At 41.7% G+C, this 21,939-nt stretch overlaps 1 protein-coding gene across 4 annotated transcripts in view; it reads right to left on the bottom strand.

Moving 5' to 3' along the window:
• Positions 1-21,939, bottom strand: part of PHACTR1 (phosphatase and actin regulator 1) — a 573,087-nt gene that overhangs the window by 222,647 nt on the left and 328,501 nt on the right. For all 4 annotated transcript variants that reach the window (XM_011962700.1, XM_011962701.1, XM_011962699.1 and 1 more), the window contains exon 5: positions 11,364-11,528. In XM_011962700.1, the coding sequence (XP_011818090.1) occupies positions 11,364-11,528 (165 nt within the window). The remainder of the gene's footprint in view (positions 1-11,363; positions 11,529-21,939) is intronic.

Raw genomic sequence — 21,939 nt, 5'->3', positions numbered from 1 at the left:
TTGTGTTCCTTGAGCCCAGTCGTGAAGGGCCTTCTTGACTGGGTTTCATGCCAAACAACTTGTTACAAAAAGACCTAGGGTCCCAGACCGTGCTGAAGCTTCATGAGACCTCTCCTCATCTGTGCACGCATGAGTGGCTGACTCTGGAGCCCAGGCTATTCCTTCCCGGTCTGGTGGTGAATCCTCCATAGTCTGGCAAGTGTGTATATATACATATATACTATATATATATATATATTCCCTTCTCCCCTTCCTGTTGCAATTTATTATATTCATTTGCATATTATATAATCTGCTTATTATATCTGCATTGCCATTTACGTGGGATAAAGCTTGTTTACCCTTAAAGGTATCGTGGGTGTGTCTTTTCTTCTCCCCTCGCGCAACTCCCGCACAAAACATACCTCCATCCATTTAATTGCTCAGTGAGAAACCCAAGAGTGGTTTTTTTTGTTCTTCTCCCCACTTCCACATCCAATCTGTAATCAAGTCTTGCTCATTCTGTCTCCTAAATATCTCTTGGATCTGTTCACAGTCTTCAGTTCCTAATGTCACTATTTTAGTCTAGGCTATCTCCCTCTCTCCCCAACATTATAATCAACCACCTGCTAACCAGTTTCCTTGTTACCAGAATCAATAAGGACGCAATATTCCACTTGATGTGACAGGAATGAGGTATCATCTTAATTCTATCACAAGTGAATTTTCTCTCATTACCAACACAACAGCAACATTTATAGAAGTTGTTATGTTATAAACTTGTAAACACCACTTGGTGCCACCCCAAGCTTCTCCCATAATATAGAGAATAATTGTTCTAAAATGCAAGTCCTCTCATAATTTCCTATTGCATTAGGATAACACCCAGACTCCTTAACATACCTCATAAGACCCTTTACGAGCAGATTCTTGTCCACGTCTTCAGCCTCATCTCTCACTACTCTCTGTCCTTCCCCCAACAATCCTTTACAAGTCATAATTTATATTATTTTTTTGAGACAGGGTCTTGCTCCATTGCCCAGGCTGGAGTGTGGTAGTACAAACATGACTCACTGCAGCCTTGATCTCCTGGGCTCATGTGATCCTCCCACCTTAGCCTCCCCAGTAGCTGGGACTTCAGGCATACGCCATCACATTCAGCTAATTTTTATTTTTTCATTTCATTTCATTTTGCAGTGATGGGGTCTTGCTGTGTTGTCAAGGCTGATCTCAAACTCGTGGGCTCAAGTAAGTCTCCCACTTTGGCCTCCCAAAGTGCTGGGATTACAGGCATGAGTCAAGGCGCCCAGCCATAATTTCTTTTTAAGCTGTAGACTGTTAACCTCTCCTCTCTTCCCTGGCTCTCCTACATTCCATTCTGCCTACCAGGAGAGATTTCTTCACATGCATTGCTAACACCTTGGTGAAACATCCCTTTCTCTAGAAAACCTTTCCCGATAACTTGCCACTCAACTGGGTTTGTCTCCTTCAAGCTCTCAAAGCCCCTGTGCATCTCTTATCACTTCACTTCTACTTTATTGTAATTGCTGGCTTTATTATCTGTTTTCCCTTTAAGACCACAACCTTTGGGAGGTAGGGGCCATGTCTGTCCTCACTGTTGCAATGGTATGGATTTCGTATGAACAATGGCAGCATCTAGCACACAAATAAATTCAATACAGTAAGCTGGTATCATTTATGAACTTCCTATAGTTCACAGAAGTCCAACAGCCTAGGCTCTGAACAAGTAGATTATATTATTCTGTTAGACTGAGAAACAGGAACACCAAGGGAGCACTTAAGTTAGAGTGCAAGGCCTGTAATCCTCCATCTTTCAAGCACATCAGAACCTATTCATAATCATTCATTTTTTTCAACCTATCAGTTTTGTCTCTTTGCTTTAAGCTTCCAGCTCAAGAGTTATGCCAGTGACGGGGCATGGAGTCTTCATGGTGGATGTAGCTAGTCTTATGCTGGATAAGAGGCCATGTTTCCCTTTACTAACAATGATCTTCCATCCCACACTACCAAGATGTCAAGGCAAGACGTGATGTAACTACGGGTTTATTTTTCTACTCCAAGAATTGCAGATGTAGTCTGTCAATGATATGGAATGCTAGGGTTTCCTGACAGAGGAATGAGAAATCTGGGGTTAGCATGGAGGGCAACCATCCTGGACACCAGGGACAGACTCTTCCAGAACAGCCCAGAAGCCTATCACCATCAGGTCCAAAGGCAGAATCCAATGTAGACTGCCTTGGCTATCCAAGGATTTTTATTTAAAGAAGAGTAATTCTAGATACGTGGGCTTCCATGGAAGTGATTCCTGGGACATAGTGGTTGTTAAAGTCATAAGCAACTCTGGGTGAATTGATGGAAGAAATAAAGGAAGCAGAGTCTAGCCCTGTGGGAAAGAGGAAGCTAAGAAACTAGGTGAAGTGGTTGTCTAACAGGCCAGGGTTAAGGGCTGGTTCTTGTTTGATTGGGGGATTTCAGGATAAACAGAACCTACGGCAAAATGACAATTAGGCAGAGGGGGCTTAGGGAGAGGGCTGGAGCTCTATGCTCACCTGAGTACCTAAAGACTTTCCTGTGCATACATACTGCTACATCAGTCTTGTGTTGCAAATAAAATACTAGGCAAAAGCAAGGAGACTGTTTCTGGACACTGTCATGAGTATCAGGAAAGTTTCCAACATATTTCCAGCCCAGCCCTTCATTATTGCCATCATTTAGGTGAGGTTGACACAAGCAGACTAAGGCTACGTTTCACAGGTTCCCAATTGCATGGAAGATGAACAAGCAATCAATTATTTGTATTTGAAGCTGCTGCCTGATTATCATACTACTTTACCTATATTAGGTGGGTATGCTAATAGCTGGAGTGAAACATTCAAAAGCAAATTATGGTTTTGATTTTCTATGAATCAATTGAACTGCAGTACTTTATTGCTTAAAAATATGATGGACCAAAACATCTTAATTTGGAAAAAGAAAAACAGAAAATTTTTCCAAGAAAGTATCAATTCAAAATTAGTTGAATGCAAAAACCAAAGAGGAAATTTCCTTTTTTTCCTCGAGTGAAAATGGCAAATTAAGTCAGCACAAAACTCAGAAAATAAGATATATAGCTGTTAGTCTACTAGTAAGTAGGATCATTTACCATGTTTTCAATAAGGCAATTTCCAGTTTCCTAACTTCTTCCTCTACCTCAACTGTCCACTCCCATGGTCTGAGTTTTTATGTTGTCTCTATAGCTGTACAAACTTAAAAACCACTAATGCAAGAATGCAGCTGTTGACCCATCAGCTCGTGATCTGTATTGCTTCTGCAATTGTCCCCACTGACCAATTTAAACTTCTTTGACCTCTTTGGAAATTAATATTTATTGATTTTTTTCTAATTCCTCTGAACTCCCCTGGACCTTTCCTGTCCTATCTAAAATTCAGTACTGCAGTGGGTCCCCTGCCAAACTGTGTCCCCCAAAAGATACATCCAAGTCCCAACCCTTGGTGCCCATGAATGTGATCTTATTTGGAAATAAGGTCTTTGCAGATATAACAAATTCAAGGATATCTGAATGAGAATATCCTGGATATACAGGTGGTTCCTAAATCCAATTTCTGGTATCCTTATAAGAGAAAAGGAGAAAGAGAGAGACTTGAGACACAGAGAGATGCCATGTGAAGGTGGTGGCAGAGATTCAAATTATGCAGCTGCCAGCTAAGGAACACCAAGGATTGCCAGTGGCCACTGGCAGGGAGGAGAGAGGCATGAACCGATTCTCCCTTAGAGTTTCCAGAAGGAACCCACCCTGCCAACACTTTGACTTTAGATTTCTGGAACTGCAGGAGAAGCTCTTGTTTTAAGCCACTAAGTTTATAGTAATTTGTTATAGCAGCTTAGGAAACTAACTCAATCTCCCTTGCCCTCCTTTTCTTTCTACTTATCTGGCAAAGCTCCAGTTCTGGATGGACCCAACTATTAGCTGTACCAGGACAGCCAAAAGCCAGTGAAAAAAATCATCAGTATCAAGTAGAGTCATAATCATCAATCTGGAATGGAATTCACCCTGTACGTTCTTCTCCTCCTCTCCCTGTTAGGAGATAACCTCACTTATTACCTAGACAAACTCAGTCACCACTGGATGAGCTCACCAAATGTATCATTCTATCTACCGCTGCAGCTTCCCTCTGATTGCAGTGGAGTTCATTTCTTTTCTGATACTAGCCCTTGTTTCCGTGTCTTGTAACCCATCTACTCCTCACTTCTCAGCACCTTTACCCTATCTCTTCCGTCTCATATATTCTAACTCCTTCTACTGCCTCTTTCACATTTGCTTTTCCTCTTGATCTCTCTTGCATGGCGACAAACAATGGTGACAAATCAGAAGGCACACATACAACCCCCTACAGACACATATCGATTTCCTCCATCATCCATCTTGTCCTATTTCTTACCCACTTAACTGCTGACCTTCTCAAAAATGTAACCCCATTTTCACCCAGTTCCCACTAACTTCTCACTCTACACTAATCTGACATCTGCCCCAAACAATCCACCCAGGCAGCACTTGCTAAGTCACCAATAATCTCTAGTTGAGTGGAACCACTAGTGTTGACGGACATTTTTCTGTACTTCTTCCACTTGACTTCATGGTATTAAACACAGTTAACTGTAGCCTCCTGGATGCCTTCTGTTCTTGGTGTCCACCTCATCTTAGGCTTACGGTTTTCCTCCTACCTCTCTGGCCACTGCCTCTCTATCTCCTTTACAGGCTCCTCCTCCTCTATCTAGTCTCAGGGACAATAATCTTCCCTTGTCTATAAGACTGTCCTTGGCCCTCTTTTCTTTCCATTCTGTTCTTGTTTCCTAGCCAATCTTATACGTAATCATCACTCTAATTATTATACATATGCAAATGACCTGAAATTTACATAACCAGCCCAGACCTCTCTTTTGCATTCCATATATTCAACTGCCAACTCTGGATATCACAAAGTTGACTCAAGCACATACCTACACATCTAAAATTGGAATCATACCCCCAAACCTGTCACTCTTCTAAAGTACTCATCTCAGGTAAAGTCACCACCATAAACCAACACTAGGGTGTCAAACTTTACACTTTAAAACAATTTTTTTATTTTTAAAATTGTCAACTTTATTGAGGTATAATTGTGTACAAACTGCATGTTTACATATACAAGTAGATGAGTTTGGACATATGCATACAACCAAGATATCACCACAATAAAGGTAATAAACACATCCATCACCTTCAAAAGTTTCCTTGTGTCCCTCTGTGGGGTTTTTTTGTGTGTATGTGTGTGTGCGTGTGGTAAGAACATTTAACATAAAATCTACCATCTTAAATTTTTAAGTGCATAATACTGGATTGTTAATTAGAGACACCGTATTATACAGTAGACCTCTAGAACTAATTCATCTTGCATAACTGAGCTTTTATGGCCATTGAGAAACAACTCCCCACTTCCCCCTCCCCTGGAAGCCGCCCTTCTACTTGACTCTTTCAGATACCTCATGGAAGTGGGCTCACGCCACATTTGTCCATCTGTACCCAGTATATATCACTTGGCATGGTGCCCTCCAGGTTTACCCATTTTGTCACAAATGGTAGGATTTCTTTCTCTTTTAAGACCAAATAATATTGCCCCCAAATGTCAAAATGGAACATTCCTTTCCAAAGGTGACACTGCTTCTATCTCTCCTTTCCATGTTTGCCCCATTACTAAGTCGTTTGTTCCTTATAAAATCTCTCAAATCCATCCCTTTCTACTACCAGACATTAGTTTAGGCTACTATCATCTGCAAAATACCTCCCACTGGTTGTCTGCAGCCACACACACTCCTGAATTTGCTCTAAACAAGGCAGAATCAGTGGGGAGCTGGTGTTTGGTTACCTCTCCAGCCTCAGCCCACACCACACTCAGCTCTCCATTCTCTAGCCACTGGTCTTTCTCGCTCTCCTAGACTGCTCACCTCTCCTTCTTCTACTACAGGGCCTTTGCACAAGCTCTTTCTGCTGCTCATTTTCTACATTTCTACACTTTCCTCAGACTCTAGCCCAAACCTCTCTTCCTTAGGAAAGTTTCCCTGACCCCTCAAGACTAAGTGAAGTCCCCCCTCTCATTCTCCCAAGTACCTTTCCTTCATTGCCCTTATCACAGGTGTGACTTTACCTTTACTTTTGTAATTTCAACATTTGACCAGCTGTCTCTCCACTATATCGTGCATGCCAGGAGGTCACCGACTAGGTCTGGTTTGGCTCACAGCTATATACCCAGAGCCAGGTGACATTCCGGCATGTGGTAGACACTCAGTAAAAGTTTTTCATGCTTTTCTCTCCCCCCCAACACCCAAGACCCTAGGTGTGCAGAAAATCTTAAAAGCACAAAGGGAATTCTGACACATTGTAGATTTCCAGGGCCAACCCCTGCAGCTGATGATTTTCTGTCAAGAGGAAATAAAAGCATAACTCAGTGGTGTCTTCACAGTTTCTGCCTGCCAGTTCTACTTTTCTATAAATACAGTCCTCATTTTCAAGGATTTTGGATAAGATCGCTGCAGTTGACTATTTTGGGGAGGCACTGCCTGTTCTATTTCAGAGGGGATGTTATCATCTGTCTTCATTCCTGGGGCAGGTGTGGAGGCACATTGTGGACACCACTGCAGATTCACATAAGAAGCTGAATGTATCAGGCTCACAGGTTCACAAGCCCTGGGCAGGGCCTCGGAGGGCAGACTGAAAGGCATGTGGGGATCATCTCCCTGAGGACCCATTACTTTATGTTTCATCCATTCCTGTTTTCCTCCTGCCATCCTGTGATGCAGGACTGCTGCTGAGAGCTACTCCTTGTCTTAATAGTGCTTTTACCACCATCTGGAGCTCAGCCTCTGGGTCTTAACGCTCAGGACCTTTTAAGGATGGCAGCCTTCAGCTTAGAATAGGAAAGATGTAAGAGTAGCATTCAAAGTGGAGGTCTAAGTTCAAAACATTCATGTAAACGTTGATGTCAAAATTGAGGGAAACGTTGAAATCATAACTTTCCAATGTAGTTTTCTTATTGCTATACAAGAGCAAATAAGATTTCTGAGTGTCCCCTTGTATAAGGTACGCTATCTACTATCAAATATTGCAATTTATTCCTTGCAGAAAAGTACACTCAGAAATTTAATTACAAAGAGACACATAAGCCCCTGTAACAAGTTACAGTTAAACCACAGTATAGCTAATCATGGCAAATTATAAATGGAACCCAGTCTGTAAACAATAACAAGCCAAGTAAACACTGTATTGATGTCTTTTTGTGTGTTCAAAGAAGGATATACTTTTAAATACAAATAAATAATACAATTACATGGACTTATCCATTGTATTTAAAAAGGTGGATAATATTGTACATATGAAAGGATATGACATAGACTGAGTAAGATTTTCTCATTAACCAAAGTCTACTCAGCCTCCTCTGAACTCCTTTTTCCTTTTTTCTAAATTAATACACAATAGTTGTATATATTTTGGGGGTACATTTTGATATATATTTGTATATAAATACATACATTTTGTATATATTTTGGGGGTGATATTTGGATGCATGTATACAATGTATAGTGATCAAATCAGGATAATTGGGAATATCCATCATCTCAAACAGTTATCTTTTCTTTGTTAGAACATTCCAATTCTTCTCTTCCAGCTATTTGAAATTTATAAAAAATTCTTAACTATAGTCTAATCTATTATACTTTATTCCTTGTAACTAACTGTAGTTTTGTACTCATTAACCAACTTCTCTTCGTTCTCCCTTCTCCCACCCTGAACTCCTTTTCACTGAGCCTGACTTTGGCCTTCCATGTTCTTCTTTCCATTGTCCAATTTCAGCAAGGATCCTGGTAAGTCAGTTTAAGCAGAATCTCCCCATCTTCAATATCATATCATTCTCATTATTTAATCATCAGGTTCCTCAGTCCCCACCATCTCCCAGGTGATATCTGATCACCCTGGCCTGTCTTCAGCAAGAATCCTGTTACATTGGCTTAGCCAGAATCCCCCTTACTCTTGATGTTTCCTTTTAGTAATTTTCTACCCAGGGACCCTCACTCTGCTCCCTGGTTGTAAATTTCCACTTGTCCATGCTGTATCAGAGTTGAGTCCTGACCATTTCTCCCACTGCAAGACCCGATTGCAGTGGTCCCTATACTTCTCTCAGTGGTCTTGAATAAAGACTGCCTTATCTTCAACAAGTGTCAATGAATAACTTTTCCTCTAACAACACATACATACAAGACAAAAATATGTATACTAGCTAAAATTGACTAACCAATGAACATTCCCTCAGTCAACCAATTCTCATGTATATTTATTTAGATATGACTCTTATACACACATGGAAAAGTTTGCTTTTGGTATGTGTGAGATAGTGTCTCCGCTGGTCACCCAAGCGACAGTGGCACAAGCACAGCTCACTGCAGCCTTGAACTCCTGGGTTCAAGCAATCCTCTCACCTCAGCCTCCTGAGTACCTGGGACTACAGACATGTGTCCCCATGCTAATTTTATGTTTTGTAGAGATGAGGTCTCACTATGCCGCCCAAGCTGATCTTTAACTCCTGGGCTCAAGGGATCCTCTTACCTGGGCTGTCCAAAATGTTGAGACTGCAAGAGAGAGCTACTGTGCTTGGCCAACTTTCTTAAAACTAGCATATCTTTAGTTATATCACATGCCCATCCATCTATCATGATATAAAGGTATTCTCTACTGTATTCTCTACTTTCTTTAATTCAGGAGCAGAATGTCGCTAAGAAAACAAAACAAAACTGCATACAAATATCGCATTCACCTGCCATGTTCATCAGTCTGGCCATAGAGATCACAAAAACTTGCTATGATCGTTAATGATAAGAATGATTTAAGGTTAGCAACTCTATTTGTCGCATGTTTTCATTCTTTCTCCCAAACGAGCTTAAAACAAAAATTTTTGAAGATGTTTAATAATTCGTGAGTAATCTGATGCCACTGTGTTTGCACCTATCAGGTGATATGTTTTCTAATGTCTTGAAGAAGTTGGCATAATGGGTCATGTAAGAAGCCTCAGGGCTTTGGCTTGTGGCCTTGACAAATGTACTAAACCAAGCCCTTGACTGGCCAGGAGGAAATGCATCCACCATTCCATCATTCAGGGATTCATGCTGACAAATGACAATTACCGAAATGTATATACAAACCATTTTGCTTAGCAAAGCAGGAAGAGACCTTATGGCATCTTTGTTACATATATATATATACACACACATATATATATATGTGTATGTGTATGTGTGTGTGTGTATATACATATATTTCAATGCTTATAAAACACTCCCATTTTCTTTCTTGTTTCAGTGTCTTACATCTTACTTTGCCTAAAGAATATATTTCATTTAGAGTTCTTCTCTCTGAGACAATGACCTAAGTGCCCTTTTCTGTCTCACTCAGCAGAGGATACGCATTTGGAGTTTTGTTCACTTGTAAATCACTCAGTTGTTTTTAGGGATGCACAAATGACCTACAGGTTTTGCGACACTTATTAAGGAACCAGTACAATGACTGAGAGAGTAGAGAATGCAGAGCCAGAGTGGCGGGACTTATATGAGAAATGATTTAGAAATTTATGAAATTCAGAGATTCATTCTTATCTCAGGAATTAACAAATATAACATCAGCATGGTGGGGCTTCCATCTAAGAAACAGAGTCAGAAAACATGAGCTAGTCAGAAAACATGGCTACCATGAGAATTAAGATTTCAAGACTCTGCCGCTTTTCTATGTTATTCTCTTTCTTTTCCAGAAGTGATTAGCATTAAAATTCTCAGATCTGTGGACTGATATTCAGCGACAAGAAGCACATCTCCTATTTCAAGGTTAGTTTGGGGTTGAGGCAAAGCGGGAGGAAACCCAAGAAATGGAAGAGGTGATGATTCTGAGCAGGCGAGAAGGCAGGTTGAGTTTTTGACGATGTAGAGGGAAGAAGGAAATGAAAGCCTTCAAGCCAGGGTAGCCCTGGGAATGACTGGGCACGTGATTAGAAAAATCAAAATGAAGTTCCATGGACTTAGTTGTGACCCTCCCACATTCACATGTTGAAACCCTCACTCCCCATGTGTTGGTATTTGGAGAAAGGGGACTTTGCGAGGTGATTAGGATTAGATGAGGTCATGTAGGTAGGGCACTCATGATGGATTTAGCGTCTTTATAAGGAGAGACTCTCGCCAGCCTGCTCACACTCACTCACATGCTCTCTCTGTGCACACAAAAATGAAGAGGTGATGTGAGTGTACAGCAAGATGGCTGCCATCCACAAGCTAAGAGAAGAGGCCTCAGAAGGAAACCTATCTTGCAGCAACTTGATCTTGGTCTTCCAGCCTCCAGAACTGTGAGAAACACATTTCTGTTGTTTAAGCCACCCAGTCTATGGTATTTTGTTATGGCAGCCCAAACCGACCAAAACCAAAGAGAATCTATATAGCTCTTCCACTATCTGACTTCAGACCCAATGGGGCGAAGTCAAAACTCTGTGTCTCTCCCTGTAGCACATTTCCCTCTGCACACCCTTACTTCTTGAAAAAATATCCACCTAAGATGCCACACAAACTCTCCACAAACATTAACTCATATAAGGTATTTTTCTTACTTCTATTTTTATAGATGAGGAAGCCAAAGCACAGTATTAATAAACTGAGCAAGATCATACAACCAGCAAGTATCAGATTTGGGATTCAACCCCAGGAAGTCTGGCTCCAGGATCTGTGCTCTTAACCCCTCAGCTGTGCTGACTTGCCCCACATTTCTTTGCTGTCCATTGAGCCACAAACTGTACAGTTATCTTTGCCACTACAATGATTCATTTGTATTCTTTGTTTTCCTGTTATGCCCAAGAATCACTTATTCAAGGTTTTCCTCCATGAAATAACCTATTCTTACCTGCCAGTAACTATATAACTTGTTTTCTGCTATGTGTTCACTTTTACTGGAATAGTGAAAATAACATTGAATATAATAAATAGATCATCAATGCCAGAATAAAAGCATTCAATTATAGAAAAGGGGGAGTTCTAAATTCAGATTATTCATAGATCAAATAAAAAGAGTGGTTCTTTAATTTAAAAACAAACAAAAAAACATGAGATATGAGAAAACACATAAGATATAAAAGTCATTCTTGGTCATATTGAAGAATTTTTAAAGACAAGGGCAATTTCAAGGCTTGATATTTTTTTCCCTTTGGTTCAAACAGCCTATTGCAATTCAATTCTATTAATTAAGATAATAGAGTTGAAGGCAACAAATACCCAATGAGAAATGAAAAACCAAATCATCTTACCTGCTGACGTGTGTTTGAACTTTTCGCTTTTCTTCTTCCTCCATTTCCAAGGCTTGAAAATCCTTCCCAGGTTGGCAAACTTACTTCTCCTGCGGATGGGTGGGGTGTGGGTGCCTGGGACGAGGGAGTCAGAACGCATCGCCGCCAGCCTCTCCACTTCCTCAGCTTGTTATTTCCAAGAAAGAGATGAAAATAAAGAGAGAAAAAGAGTGTTAAAATGGGAGCCTCACAGATGGCCAACGTTTTCCATGGTTACAGATAACAGAAACCACGTGACCAGAGTTTCTTTTTGCCTTTTGGAATGGAAGTCATACCAGGGTGTTCTGAAGGCTGAGGACAGTTGGCCAAACCCTAGAGATTCAGAACACCCCAGCCAAATTGCTCAACTTCTACTTAGGCTGGAGGAGGAAGAGAAAGAGGAAGAGAGCTCTCAGGACAAGTCAGGGAATCCGCCCAAAACAGGGAGAGGCCACCAGAAGAATCAAATGAGAGTCAGTGTAACTACTGGTCCAGCAATTTCTCAAATAAGACTTGGCAAATGCAATCACTACAGCACTGTCTGCTGAGAAAAAAGAAGAGAGAAAACATTTATCAACTGTCTATTCCAAAGCCAATGTCTCCAACACCCACTGCTCTCTACTTCCTACTACCTGGCTTTACCTAGACCTTCAGCAGCACTGAAATCTGTTAAGCAAGTGACTGTACTTTAGGATTACTGATCTATTTTAGAATCACTCACACTTCCATTAGATTTTACAATTGTCTTAATTCCACTAGTTTTTCTTTTCCTGGAGTCTTGCTTAAAAAAAAAAAAACTTAGAAATTGAGAGCTGGGGGTATCTTTAGGAAAATCTACGCTAATCTCAATAACGGAACACTTGAGCATATTCAGACTTTCAAACTCATAATGCCTAGTGGACCCTTCCTTAAAGGTCACAATCATCCCAACCTCTTTTTACCACATGAAATAAAACTAACTCTTTTCCATATTTACAGAGTCCAATACCCCAACTTAAATTTTTAAGACAGGAATAATCAGAGACAACAAGCTCTTTGGCAAAATTGAGGGTGTGGATTCAACTTCCCAGAAAGCAAAACAGTATCTGAAGCCGTGGCAAATCCCAAACCACTTTGTTTGGCCTTGACCACAGTCTCTGAAAAAAATCATCCAGACTTCTGCAACCGATGCATTCCTTGCAAGTTCAACCTGCCAATGACCACATAAAAATGATAGTCTGCTTCTTGTGGTCTGAACATAGTTTTAACTCAGGAGATCCATTCATTCAATACATATGCAATTTTGAGTGTGTGCTATGGCAGTTGTATTGGTGACAGATGTGATAAGCTAGTAAGAGCTCCCCACAGCAGGACTGAAAGAAAGCAGATGGAATTGAGAGACACATCGGAAGCAAAGTCAAAAGAACTTAGTGACTGAATGAGTGACCTGAAGGACTGGAGGCAGATCATTGGCAATTCCCAGATTCAGGTCAGCAGAGTAGTACCCTTCATTCATAGAGACAAAGAAGACACGGGAGGGCACAGGTTTAGGGGTGAGGGCAGCCATGATTTGGACATATTGCAATGAAGAGGGCACTTAAACCTTTTACTACCTGGTTCAACGCACTGGGAGCTCCTTTTTTCAATCATTTAACTAAGTGGCCACTTAAATCTCTGCCAGACACTATGACCATTTCTGGGGAAGACACACAGGAAAACCAGTCTTGAGCACAGAGTCCCAAGGAGGAGACAGAGGGATCAGTGTGTAAGAACATACCACAACAGAGCTACGATGTAAAACTCAATGGAGGTGAAGAGGAGAGAGCAACAAATTCTGCTTCACAGCATTGGAGAAGACCTCGAGGGAGGTCACTTTGGGCTTAAGTTTTGAAAGAGGAGGAACTGTTCTTCCTGCAAAGGGAAGAGGGAGAAGTGGATCCCTGGGAGGAGAAACAGACCCAACAGGAACAGAGAGGGATGAAAGCACGGAACGTCTGGGGACTTGAAGGAACTCAGTCAACTGTGAGCCTCAGTGACATTAGGTGAGATGAAGCACTAATGGAGAGAGAGTGGGGTTGGAGGGTCTGCAACCAGATCATGCAAGCTCTTGAAATGAATTGGTATGTGGGGTTCATCCTCTGAGCAGAGGGACAAGGAAATTTGAGAATGGGAAACTGGCATTATTACATTCAACCAAAATGTACTGCATGCTCACTCTATACCAGATGCTTAGGCTATGAGGTAAACAAAACAGATAAAAATACCAATTCATAGGGTTCACATGCGGAGGTAGGGTGAAGGGCAGACAGCAAACACTGAAACCAAATAAATTATAGAGTATGCCAGAAGACACTTGCTTTGGGGAAAAAAATAATGAGTAGAACCCGGTAAAGTAGTTCAAGAGTACCTGGCGTGGAATGGGGGGGTCGGCCTGATCGAGAAGGGCCGATCCCCCCATTCCATGCCAGGTACTCGAGAATGGGGGGGTCGCCTGATCAGGATGCAACTAGATTTGTTTCTTAGGAATCTCACTGCAGTAGCAAAGGTAACCTGACTCAGAATATGGGGAAATCCTTGACAGCGAGAACCATCAGGAGGACACTGCAATCACAGTGACTAGGATTCAAGCAGGAGCATGACAGAAGGATAGGAAGAAAAGATGAGATTCAGCAGATTTGATAACTCTCTGGATAAACATGAGCAAGTGCCAGGAAGTGAGAATGGCTAACATTTTTAGTTTTCATGACTAGGTCAATGTGATGATTTTACATGTTTTAAAGAATTTGATGATAAAGGAAGAAGCAGAATAGGATGGCGGCTCAATGGGGACAAGAACTTTGCAGCCAGATAATTCAGTATTTTTGCAAAGGCTCTTTAGGGGTTAGAACTTTATTTCTTGAGGTAATGAAGAACTATTGAGAGGAAATTTGCCAAGGCAGGAAGGAGAGACTTGATTTGGGGGTCAGTAGGCTGAGATGCCAGAGCCAGGGGAAAGTAAGAGACCGAAGATGTAGAGAAAAGGCTGAGAAATGTATGAAACATGGGTCTTAGGAAGGAGAAGAAGTGGGATCAAAAGTGCACAAAAGTATTAGTGATCAGGAGATTTTATGCTGAGTGATTGAAAGTTTGAACTGAGGTGTCTGATCACAAATGGCATAGATCAGATGTGGGCCTCTGGGAGAATAATCTAGCAGCAGTGGTAAAATAACAGATTATTGGAGGCTAAAGGAGTAAGATAAAAGATTCAGAAGGTTTTAAGTACGGTTGTGGAATGGCTGAGTAGAGTGGTAACAATAACAACAACACAGCTACGACAACGAATAAAAAAGATATCAAATTAGGCAAGTAAATGGCCTCAGAAGTATGAATTTGAGCATTCTGCTTTTTAAATGGCATCAGCTGCTCGAGTTGGTGCTTCTTCAACAATGTCAGCAGAGCCACATAAGTAGTGATAATTGCAGGAAACCAAAGCAAAGAGGTATTGAGTCCAGGAGGGAAGCAAAGTCACCACAGTCCAGAGGTCTGATTCTCCCAAGGACACCTTCTCTTTCATACTCATCACTTTCCCTCCCATTTCTTACCTTGGTGAATAGTCTTGTTGTTGCTTTTACAAGTCTCCAACCTATATTTCTAGACTTACTCTCCTGCCTTCAAACCTGTATTGGATACTTTCACTAGAAGTCTGTTCCTTGTAGGAACTACAAGTGACTCCCCACAGCATACATTAGGAAGTTCTAATGTCCTATATTGGCCTTCAGACAAGGCCAATAATCACTTATTCAAGATTTTTTCCTCCATGAAATAACCTATTTTTTGTATTAAAATAGCCTGACTTATTACTCTCAACCCGAGTAAGCTGCTCAGAATGATCTTCTAGCACTTCTCTAAACATGGGTTGTAGTCAAAATGAAATCCTCCCTGTAGAAGCAGCTCATCCCGGGATCTCTGGATCCCAGTGGTCTTCAAGGGGATGGGTATCTGCATTCGGCTGGAAGATTTCCTATCATTCTTTGATTCTCAAAAGAGCCTAAGACACAAAAGGTGAAGTTGTAAAAATATTCAGTTTGAGAATTCTCTGAGTTCAGCCAACACAAAACATCTGCTAAAGGTTAAAGAGAGATTATACACAGAATCCTTTAAAAAAATCAAGAGAGGAATTATTCAGGGTTGATACTGAGTTTGCTTCTCATGGTTGGCACTCAATAATGACTTATTAAATAGGTAACTGGATAACTGCATTTGATTCAATTCATTCCCTCACATCTTCAGAGGTGTGAAAATAAGTATCGTTATTTGTCTTTAAAAAAAAGTGCCATGAGAACCAAAAGGCTGTTCCACAATCACATCTTTGAGAAATGGATACAAATTATTCTGAAATTGCCCCATTAAAATAATGATATGAAATTAGAAGTGTCTTTGAAAAACCAAGAGTGGCAAGGAACAGAGGGTATTATAAAGGTATAATTATAACTCAGTAGTTAAATGAATGCTTAATAAGTATTATTATGAAATTCATGATGTTTAGCTCTTAAATTCAGTAGATTATTAAGCAGACTGGATCACATTAGGTTTAGTTGATTTATATTTTAATCACCCCATTACATTTTTCTTCAATTCATTTGATGATGGAGGCTAGCTCTGCCATCAGATAATGATATTGGAAGGCTTAAGTGTGAGGATGGCTCAAGAATGAGCCAATTTGTGAATACAGTTTGAAAAGGAAGGGAAGGCTTGGTGCGGTGGCTCACGCCTATAATTACAGCACTTTGGGAGGTCGAGGCAGGTGGATCACCTGAGATAAGGAGTTCAAGACCAGCCTGGCCAACATGGTGAAACCCTGTCTCTACTAAAAATACAAAAAATAAGCTGGGTGTGGTGGCAGGTGCCTGTAATCCCAGCTACTGAGGCTGAGGCAGGAGAATCACTTGAATCCAAGAGATGGAGATTGCAGTGAGCGGAGATTGCACCACTGCACTCCAGCTTAGGTGACAAAAGCGAAACTCCATCACACACACACAAAAATAAAAATAAGAAAATAAAAAAAGAGAGAGAGAGACAAAAGAAAATGAAGGGGGAAAAAAAAAAAACAGGGTTCAGATTAAAGTGTTCTCCCACTGCAGGAACCAAAGAAAGAAAGGGATGAAGGCAAGTGGGAGAGCAAGGCGCAGCCTGCCATGTTTTGGAATCACAAACAGCCTTCCTTGGAAATGGAGCATGTAAAGACAGCTTCGCTTTGGCCTGCTCAAAGGTGGCTACCTCATGCTGTCTGGAGAAAATGCTGAGCTACACATGAATCAGCTTGAATGTCAACTGCCAGGACTGAGCATGTTGAATCAAAATGTTGGAAGCTGGGCAGCTGAGCTCCTTCAGAAGGGTGAAGTGAGGAGCGAGCCATGGGCAAGCAAACTCCTGGGGTCTTTCGGCTCTACCACCCAAGAGAACGCTCTTTAAAGGACCACACAGTTTGGGCTCCCATTTATGACAAAACTGGATTTTGTTTTATCCACAGGGTGGAAATGATTAGGAGATTATTTTTCTTTCTCCTTAGAAGGGCTAGAAAGAAAATATTTGATGTGTGCATGATTTTAATGAACAAGAACCAAAGCACCTAGGCCTGATGGTGTTCTGAACCCCAGCCCTTGTGGCAGCCTGGGATGCCTCTTGGTGGGCTCCTAGGGCCAAATAGTAAGTACTTTAGGCTTTATGGACCATATGGTCTCTGTTGAAGTGGGAGGAGCTGGGCCAAGGGCACTCCTCAGGTACACCATATTTCTCATGGTGGTTTGGCTTTCAAAAGGCATGTGCAAGGATGGCACCACCTTGGCTTCCTGCTGGCCTAGAAAGTGCTAGTCATACAGTGTCCCAGGGAGCAACCTGGAATGAAGGAAGCACGGTGTCTGTGCCATCTGATGTCTAGTCAGAGTCAGCACCAGAGGCAGGAGGGCAGCCCATTTGGGACCCCAGTGGAGATCTCTCCATGTGCTAAGTGCCCCTAGGGTTTTTGGAGGACCTAAGATTCTCATAAATTGGATTCTTGTTTCTTGATCCTAAGTGAACTCAATAACAGAATGTTTCTGTTGCAGGATCTGATAATCTTCACTTTTGCTTATAATTAGAAGGGGTTATATATCCCCCTTATTTCACCACCCTAGGAATGGGAACCAAAATCAGAGTGGAGGTAAGCTAGGCTGTCAGCTCACTACGCTGAAGCAGCACTGCCTTTTTTTTTTTTTTTTTTTTTTTTTTTTGAGACAGGGTTTTGCTCTGTCACCCAGGCTGGAGTCTGGAGTGCAGTGACACGATCTTAGTTCACTGCAACCTCCACCTCCCAGGTTCAAGCCATTCTCATGCCTCAGCCTCCCGAGTAGCCGGGACTATAGGAATGCACCACCACACTAGGCTAATTTTTGTATTTTTAGCAGAGACAAGGTTTCACCATGTTGTCCAGGCTGGTCTTGAACTCCTGGCCTCATGTGATCCGCCTGCCTTGGCCTCCCAAAGTGTTGGGACTACAGGTGTAAGCCACCACGGCTGGCCTGCACTGCCTTTTCCTGTCCTGCAAAATGATGCCACACAGGTGCCCAGACATTCAGAAAGGTCCCTTTTATAAATGTACTGTCACTTTCAGAGCTACCTTATCATAAATAAATGAAGGGTTAATATGAATTATCATATGAGGACACTATTTTTCCTTTTTCACTCTAGAATAAGTCATACCATACTCTTACAGAGGCTGGATCTCTTGGAAGTGTTTCTGACATCCTAGAATTGATTAACCAGAAGATTTTTTTGTTTTTTGATTTTTATTTAAAAAAGAGTAAAACATGTTTATTCTAAAAATCCAGAGTGCCTATCTGGTTTCATTAGGAATGGGATGGGGACTTAAAGTGGGGAGTGGATGGGACAAGGATTGGGTATTAAAGAGGGAAAACGATGGGGACAACAGAGACTCTTTTAGCACATAGAGGTTGCCTAGTTAAAGGAAAAATATATGCCACGAAGGAGCTAGGAGATAAATCAACAAGGCCGTGTTGTCCAAGAGCTATTAAACACAGAAACGATGCCTGTTAACATTGGTGAGTACGAGGATCACTGACCTTCACTGCCTTCACCTCCTCCTTTGAGGCTCTTTTGCACCTCTGTGCACCACCCTCCTCCCCCCCATCCCTTAGCATCCAGTCAAAGAGGGATCCAATTTATGTATTAGCACCAAGCTGTGGACACTGATACTGGCTGAGCATGTGGTAATGAGACAGCAACATTTAACTAAGGGTTTATCTGTCTGAATCCAAAGACTGGATGGCTTGAGTAATGCAAGTCCTGGTGGGGATGGGGAGGAGGAGGGAGCTCTGGTGCTCCTCAAACACTTGGACACACAGGTGGCTATGTTTTCTACGTGGGAACCATCAGAGGAAATTCCATTTACATTCCACACAAAACACCACCCACACCCCAGACGCAACCATTACGCCACATCATGACATTTAGCAGTCTTCCTCACTACGTCTCTGGAGGGAGAGGTCAGCGTTTACATTGAGAGAGTTCAATCTTATTGCTTACAAGAATGGTAGTCCTCATGCGGGATGAACCAATAATGTGTGCATGCCTATACGATAGAGTCCTGTGGGCTGGGAGCTGGTGGGAGAAGGGAGGGAAGCTGCATATACCTGGACCCAAACTTCTCAACAGATTTGCTCAGGCGCTTGGCCAACCTCCTCCTTTGTCTCTGGCTTCTACAGAGTTCTGCCTGGTAAAGGCAGCTCTAGTCACTGCCAGAGGCAAGTCCCTAGGGATGCTTTCATCATAGGTGTGCTGCTGCCTACTGCACTGTGAACAGGCAGAGCTGCCCTTTAGTGGTCCCCTGGGAAAACACTGTGCTGACACACAATGTGGGGAGATGGGAAGGAAGGGAAACTCACAGGTCCATAGGTCCAAAGATGGCCCAAGTCATGTTTCTGTTAATTTGCTCCTGAAGCATGAATTGACAGCTAAGAAGAATACAAGAACATCCATAAATCCTGGTGCCCTAAGATGTACCAATTTTAAAGAAAGCAAGAAGGTAGCTCTACTGGTTTTGGAATCGTAGGCTACTGTATCAGAAAGAGGCCACATGACCAATGTGGTTTATGGGACTCTGCGTTTCCTTCTAACAGGAGGGGGGATTCTAAACGGTATAGTACTTCCTTAGGTATCGGTGCTGATGACTATTATGATGGTAAAGATCATAATTGATGATGATGAGGATGAGGAGGATAACAGCATTCATAACGGCTAACATGTTTCAGTCGCTAAGTCTATTCCACTGATCTAAGCACTTAAAATGTGTTACCTTATATAATCCTCAAATTAAACTTGTGAGCTAGGGCTATATATTATCCCCATTTTAGAGCTGGAGAAATTGAGAAGGGACTAATGAATAGGAAAAAGCAATTCTCGAAAGAAGAGAAACACATGCTTTTAACTAAGACATGTCTATTTGCAAGAATATCTCCTCAATGTGTGAGAGTCTGGCTTTTTGAATCTTTGTATTACTCACTAAAGTAGTAAGAGGGCTTCAGGGATGAGGGAGGAAATGAGCTGCTTTTTCAAAAAGGCTGCAAAACAGACGTCAAGTATAAATTGATCCTACTCTAGCAAGAGAAAAGAGGTGCTGTCTTACCCTAAAATGTCATAATATAGATGTACACCTATCTGTAGGTGCCCTGGAGAATACCTGCTCTAGATCACTAGGACAAGAAGAACCGGTAGGACATTATTTACTAAGGACCTGTGTCACAAGCTACAATCATGAACTCAGCGGGTGCCAGTCATGCCTGGAACAGGCTCAGATCTGCTTCACTTAGAAAATGCTAACCGTCGTGCATAGGAGACAAATATTATGAAACCAGGAAGATGAGGGTCCAGATCCGGAATCTACCACCTAATAGCTACTGGTGGAGAGGAGTTCTTTCTGGCCCCCACCAGGTGGCAAGGGCTTCCTAATTCTCCTCTGGAGAGTCACTCCTCCTCTCCTTGCACTCTGGGTGATTCAGGAAGTTCATTTCCATCCTGACGCCAAAAGCGGGCATGTGACCCAGTGCTGGCCAATCAGAGCATTGCATCTCCAACCTCCACCCACAGTAATTCATTCAGGGATGAGCCACTGAGCTTGGCTAGACAATGAGACTCAATGCTGGATTTTATTGGAGCCACTGATAAACATGCTCTTTCAGCTGGGATTGCAGATTACATAGACTCTAAGCCTAGTCAATGTAGGGGTCACAAACTAAAACATCTTCATTTAGCCTTGGTTAATGTTAAAAGAATCTCCAGGTCACAATGATGATTCATAAGCTTTGAGAAGAAACAGCCCTATTATGTCAAATACTTCATATTTCCTAAGAACTGTGTTGGAAGGATGAAGATATTTCTATTCCATGAACACAGGGCAATGAAGAGAGCATATTGTGAATGGACCAGACAGGTAGGAAGGAAAGTTTCTATTCACATTTAAAATTATAAAATGTAAAATATTTAAATTTAAAATTATAACATGTAAAATATTTAAAATTATACAAGTTCTATATTGTTAGATTTATTGAGCTAATAGATGTTATTATCAAAATTCTTCCTTAGATATTCAGTACAAAATTCTTGTTTTATCTCCCAGGAATGTAGCTTTCAACCACTAACACATATAATGACTACAAAAACTTATAAAACATTCTGTTGTTCATTTAATCTATAGAATACATTTGTGTTGGGAACAGAACTTAAATTGTAGATAAACTCCCAAGTCTTGTGTCAAACCAAAGCAACAATCTTTAAATAACGTAGACCCTTTTTTCATCTTAAATTCATAGACCCTAGGGTCTGATATTCTTCTTGCAGTTAAATAAATAGTGCCTTTCACAGATTCAAATCCCACCTCAACAAAGCCTGGTTTCCCCTGCAGGGGTGAGCAAACTCTTTCTGTTAAGCCAAATAGTAAGTACTTTAGGCTTTATGGACCATATGGTCTCTGTTGAAGTGGGAGGAGCTGGGCCAAGGGCACTCCTCAGGTACACCATATTTCTCATGGTGGTTTGGCTTTCAAAAGGCATGTGCAAGGATGGCACCACCTTGGCTTCCTGCTGGCCTAGAAAGTGCTAGTCATACAGTGTCCCAGGGAGCAACCTGGAATGAAGGAAGCACGGTGTCTGTGCCATCTGATGTCTAGTCAGAGTCAGCACCAGAGGCAGGAGGGCAGCCCATTTGGGACCCCAGTGGAGATCTCTCCATGTGCTAAGTGCCCCTAGGGTTTTTGGAGGACCTAAGATTCTCATAAATTGGATTCTTGTTTCTTGATCCTAAGTGAACTCAATAACAGAATGTTTCTGTTGCAGGATCTGATAATCTTCACTTTTGCTTATAATTAGAAGGGGTTATATATCCCCCTTATTTCACCACCCTAGGAATGGGAACCAAAATCAGAGTGGAGGTAAGCTAGGCTGTCAGCTCACTACGCTGAAGCAGCACTGCCTTTTTTTTTTTTTTTTTTTTTTTTTGAGACAGGGTTTTGCTCTGTCACCCAGGCTGGAGTCTGGAGTGCAGTGACACG

Source organism: Colobus angolensis, unplaced genomic scaffold, assembly GCF_000951035.1.
Source record: "Colobus angolensis palliatus isolate OR3802 unplaced genomic scaffold, Cang.pa_1.0 Scaffold6, whole genome shotgun sequence".
Lineage (NCBI taxonomy): Eukaryota > Metazoa > Chordata > Mammalia > Primates > Cercopithecidae > Colobus > Colobus angolensis.
The sequence above is the reverse complement of the archived record's forward strand: the minus strand, read 5'-3'. Positions and strand labels throughout refer to the sequence as shown.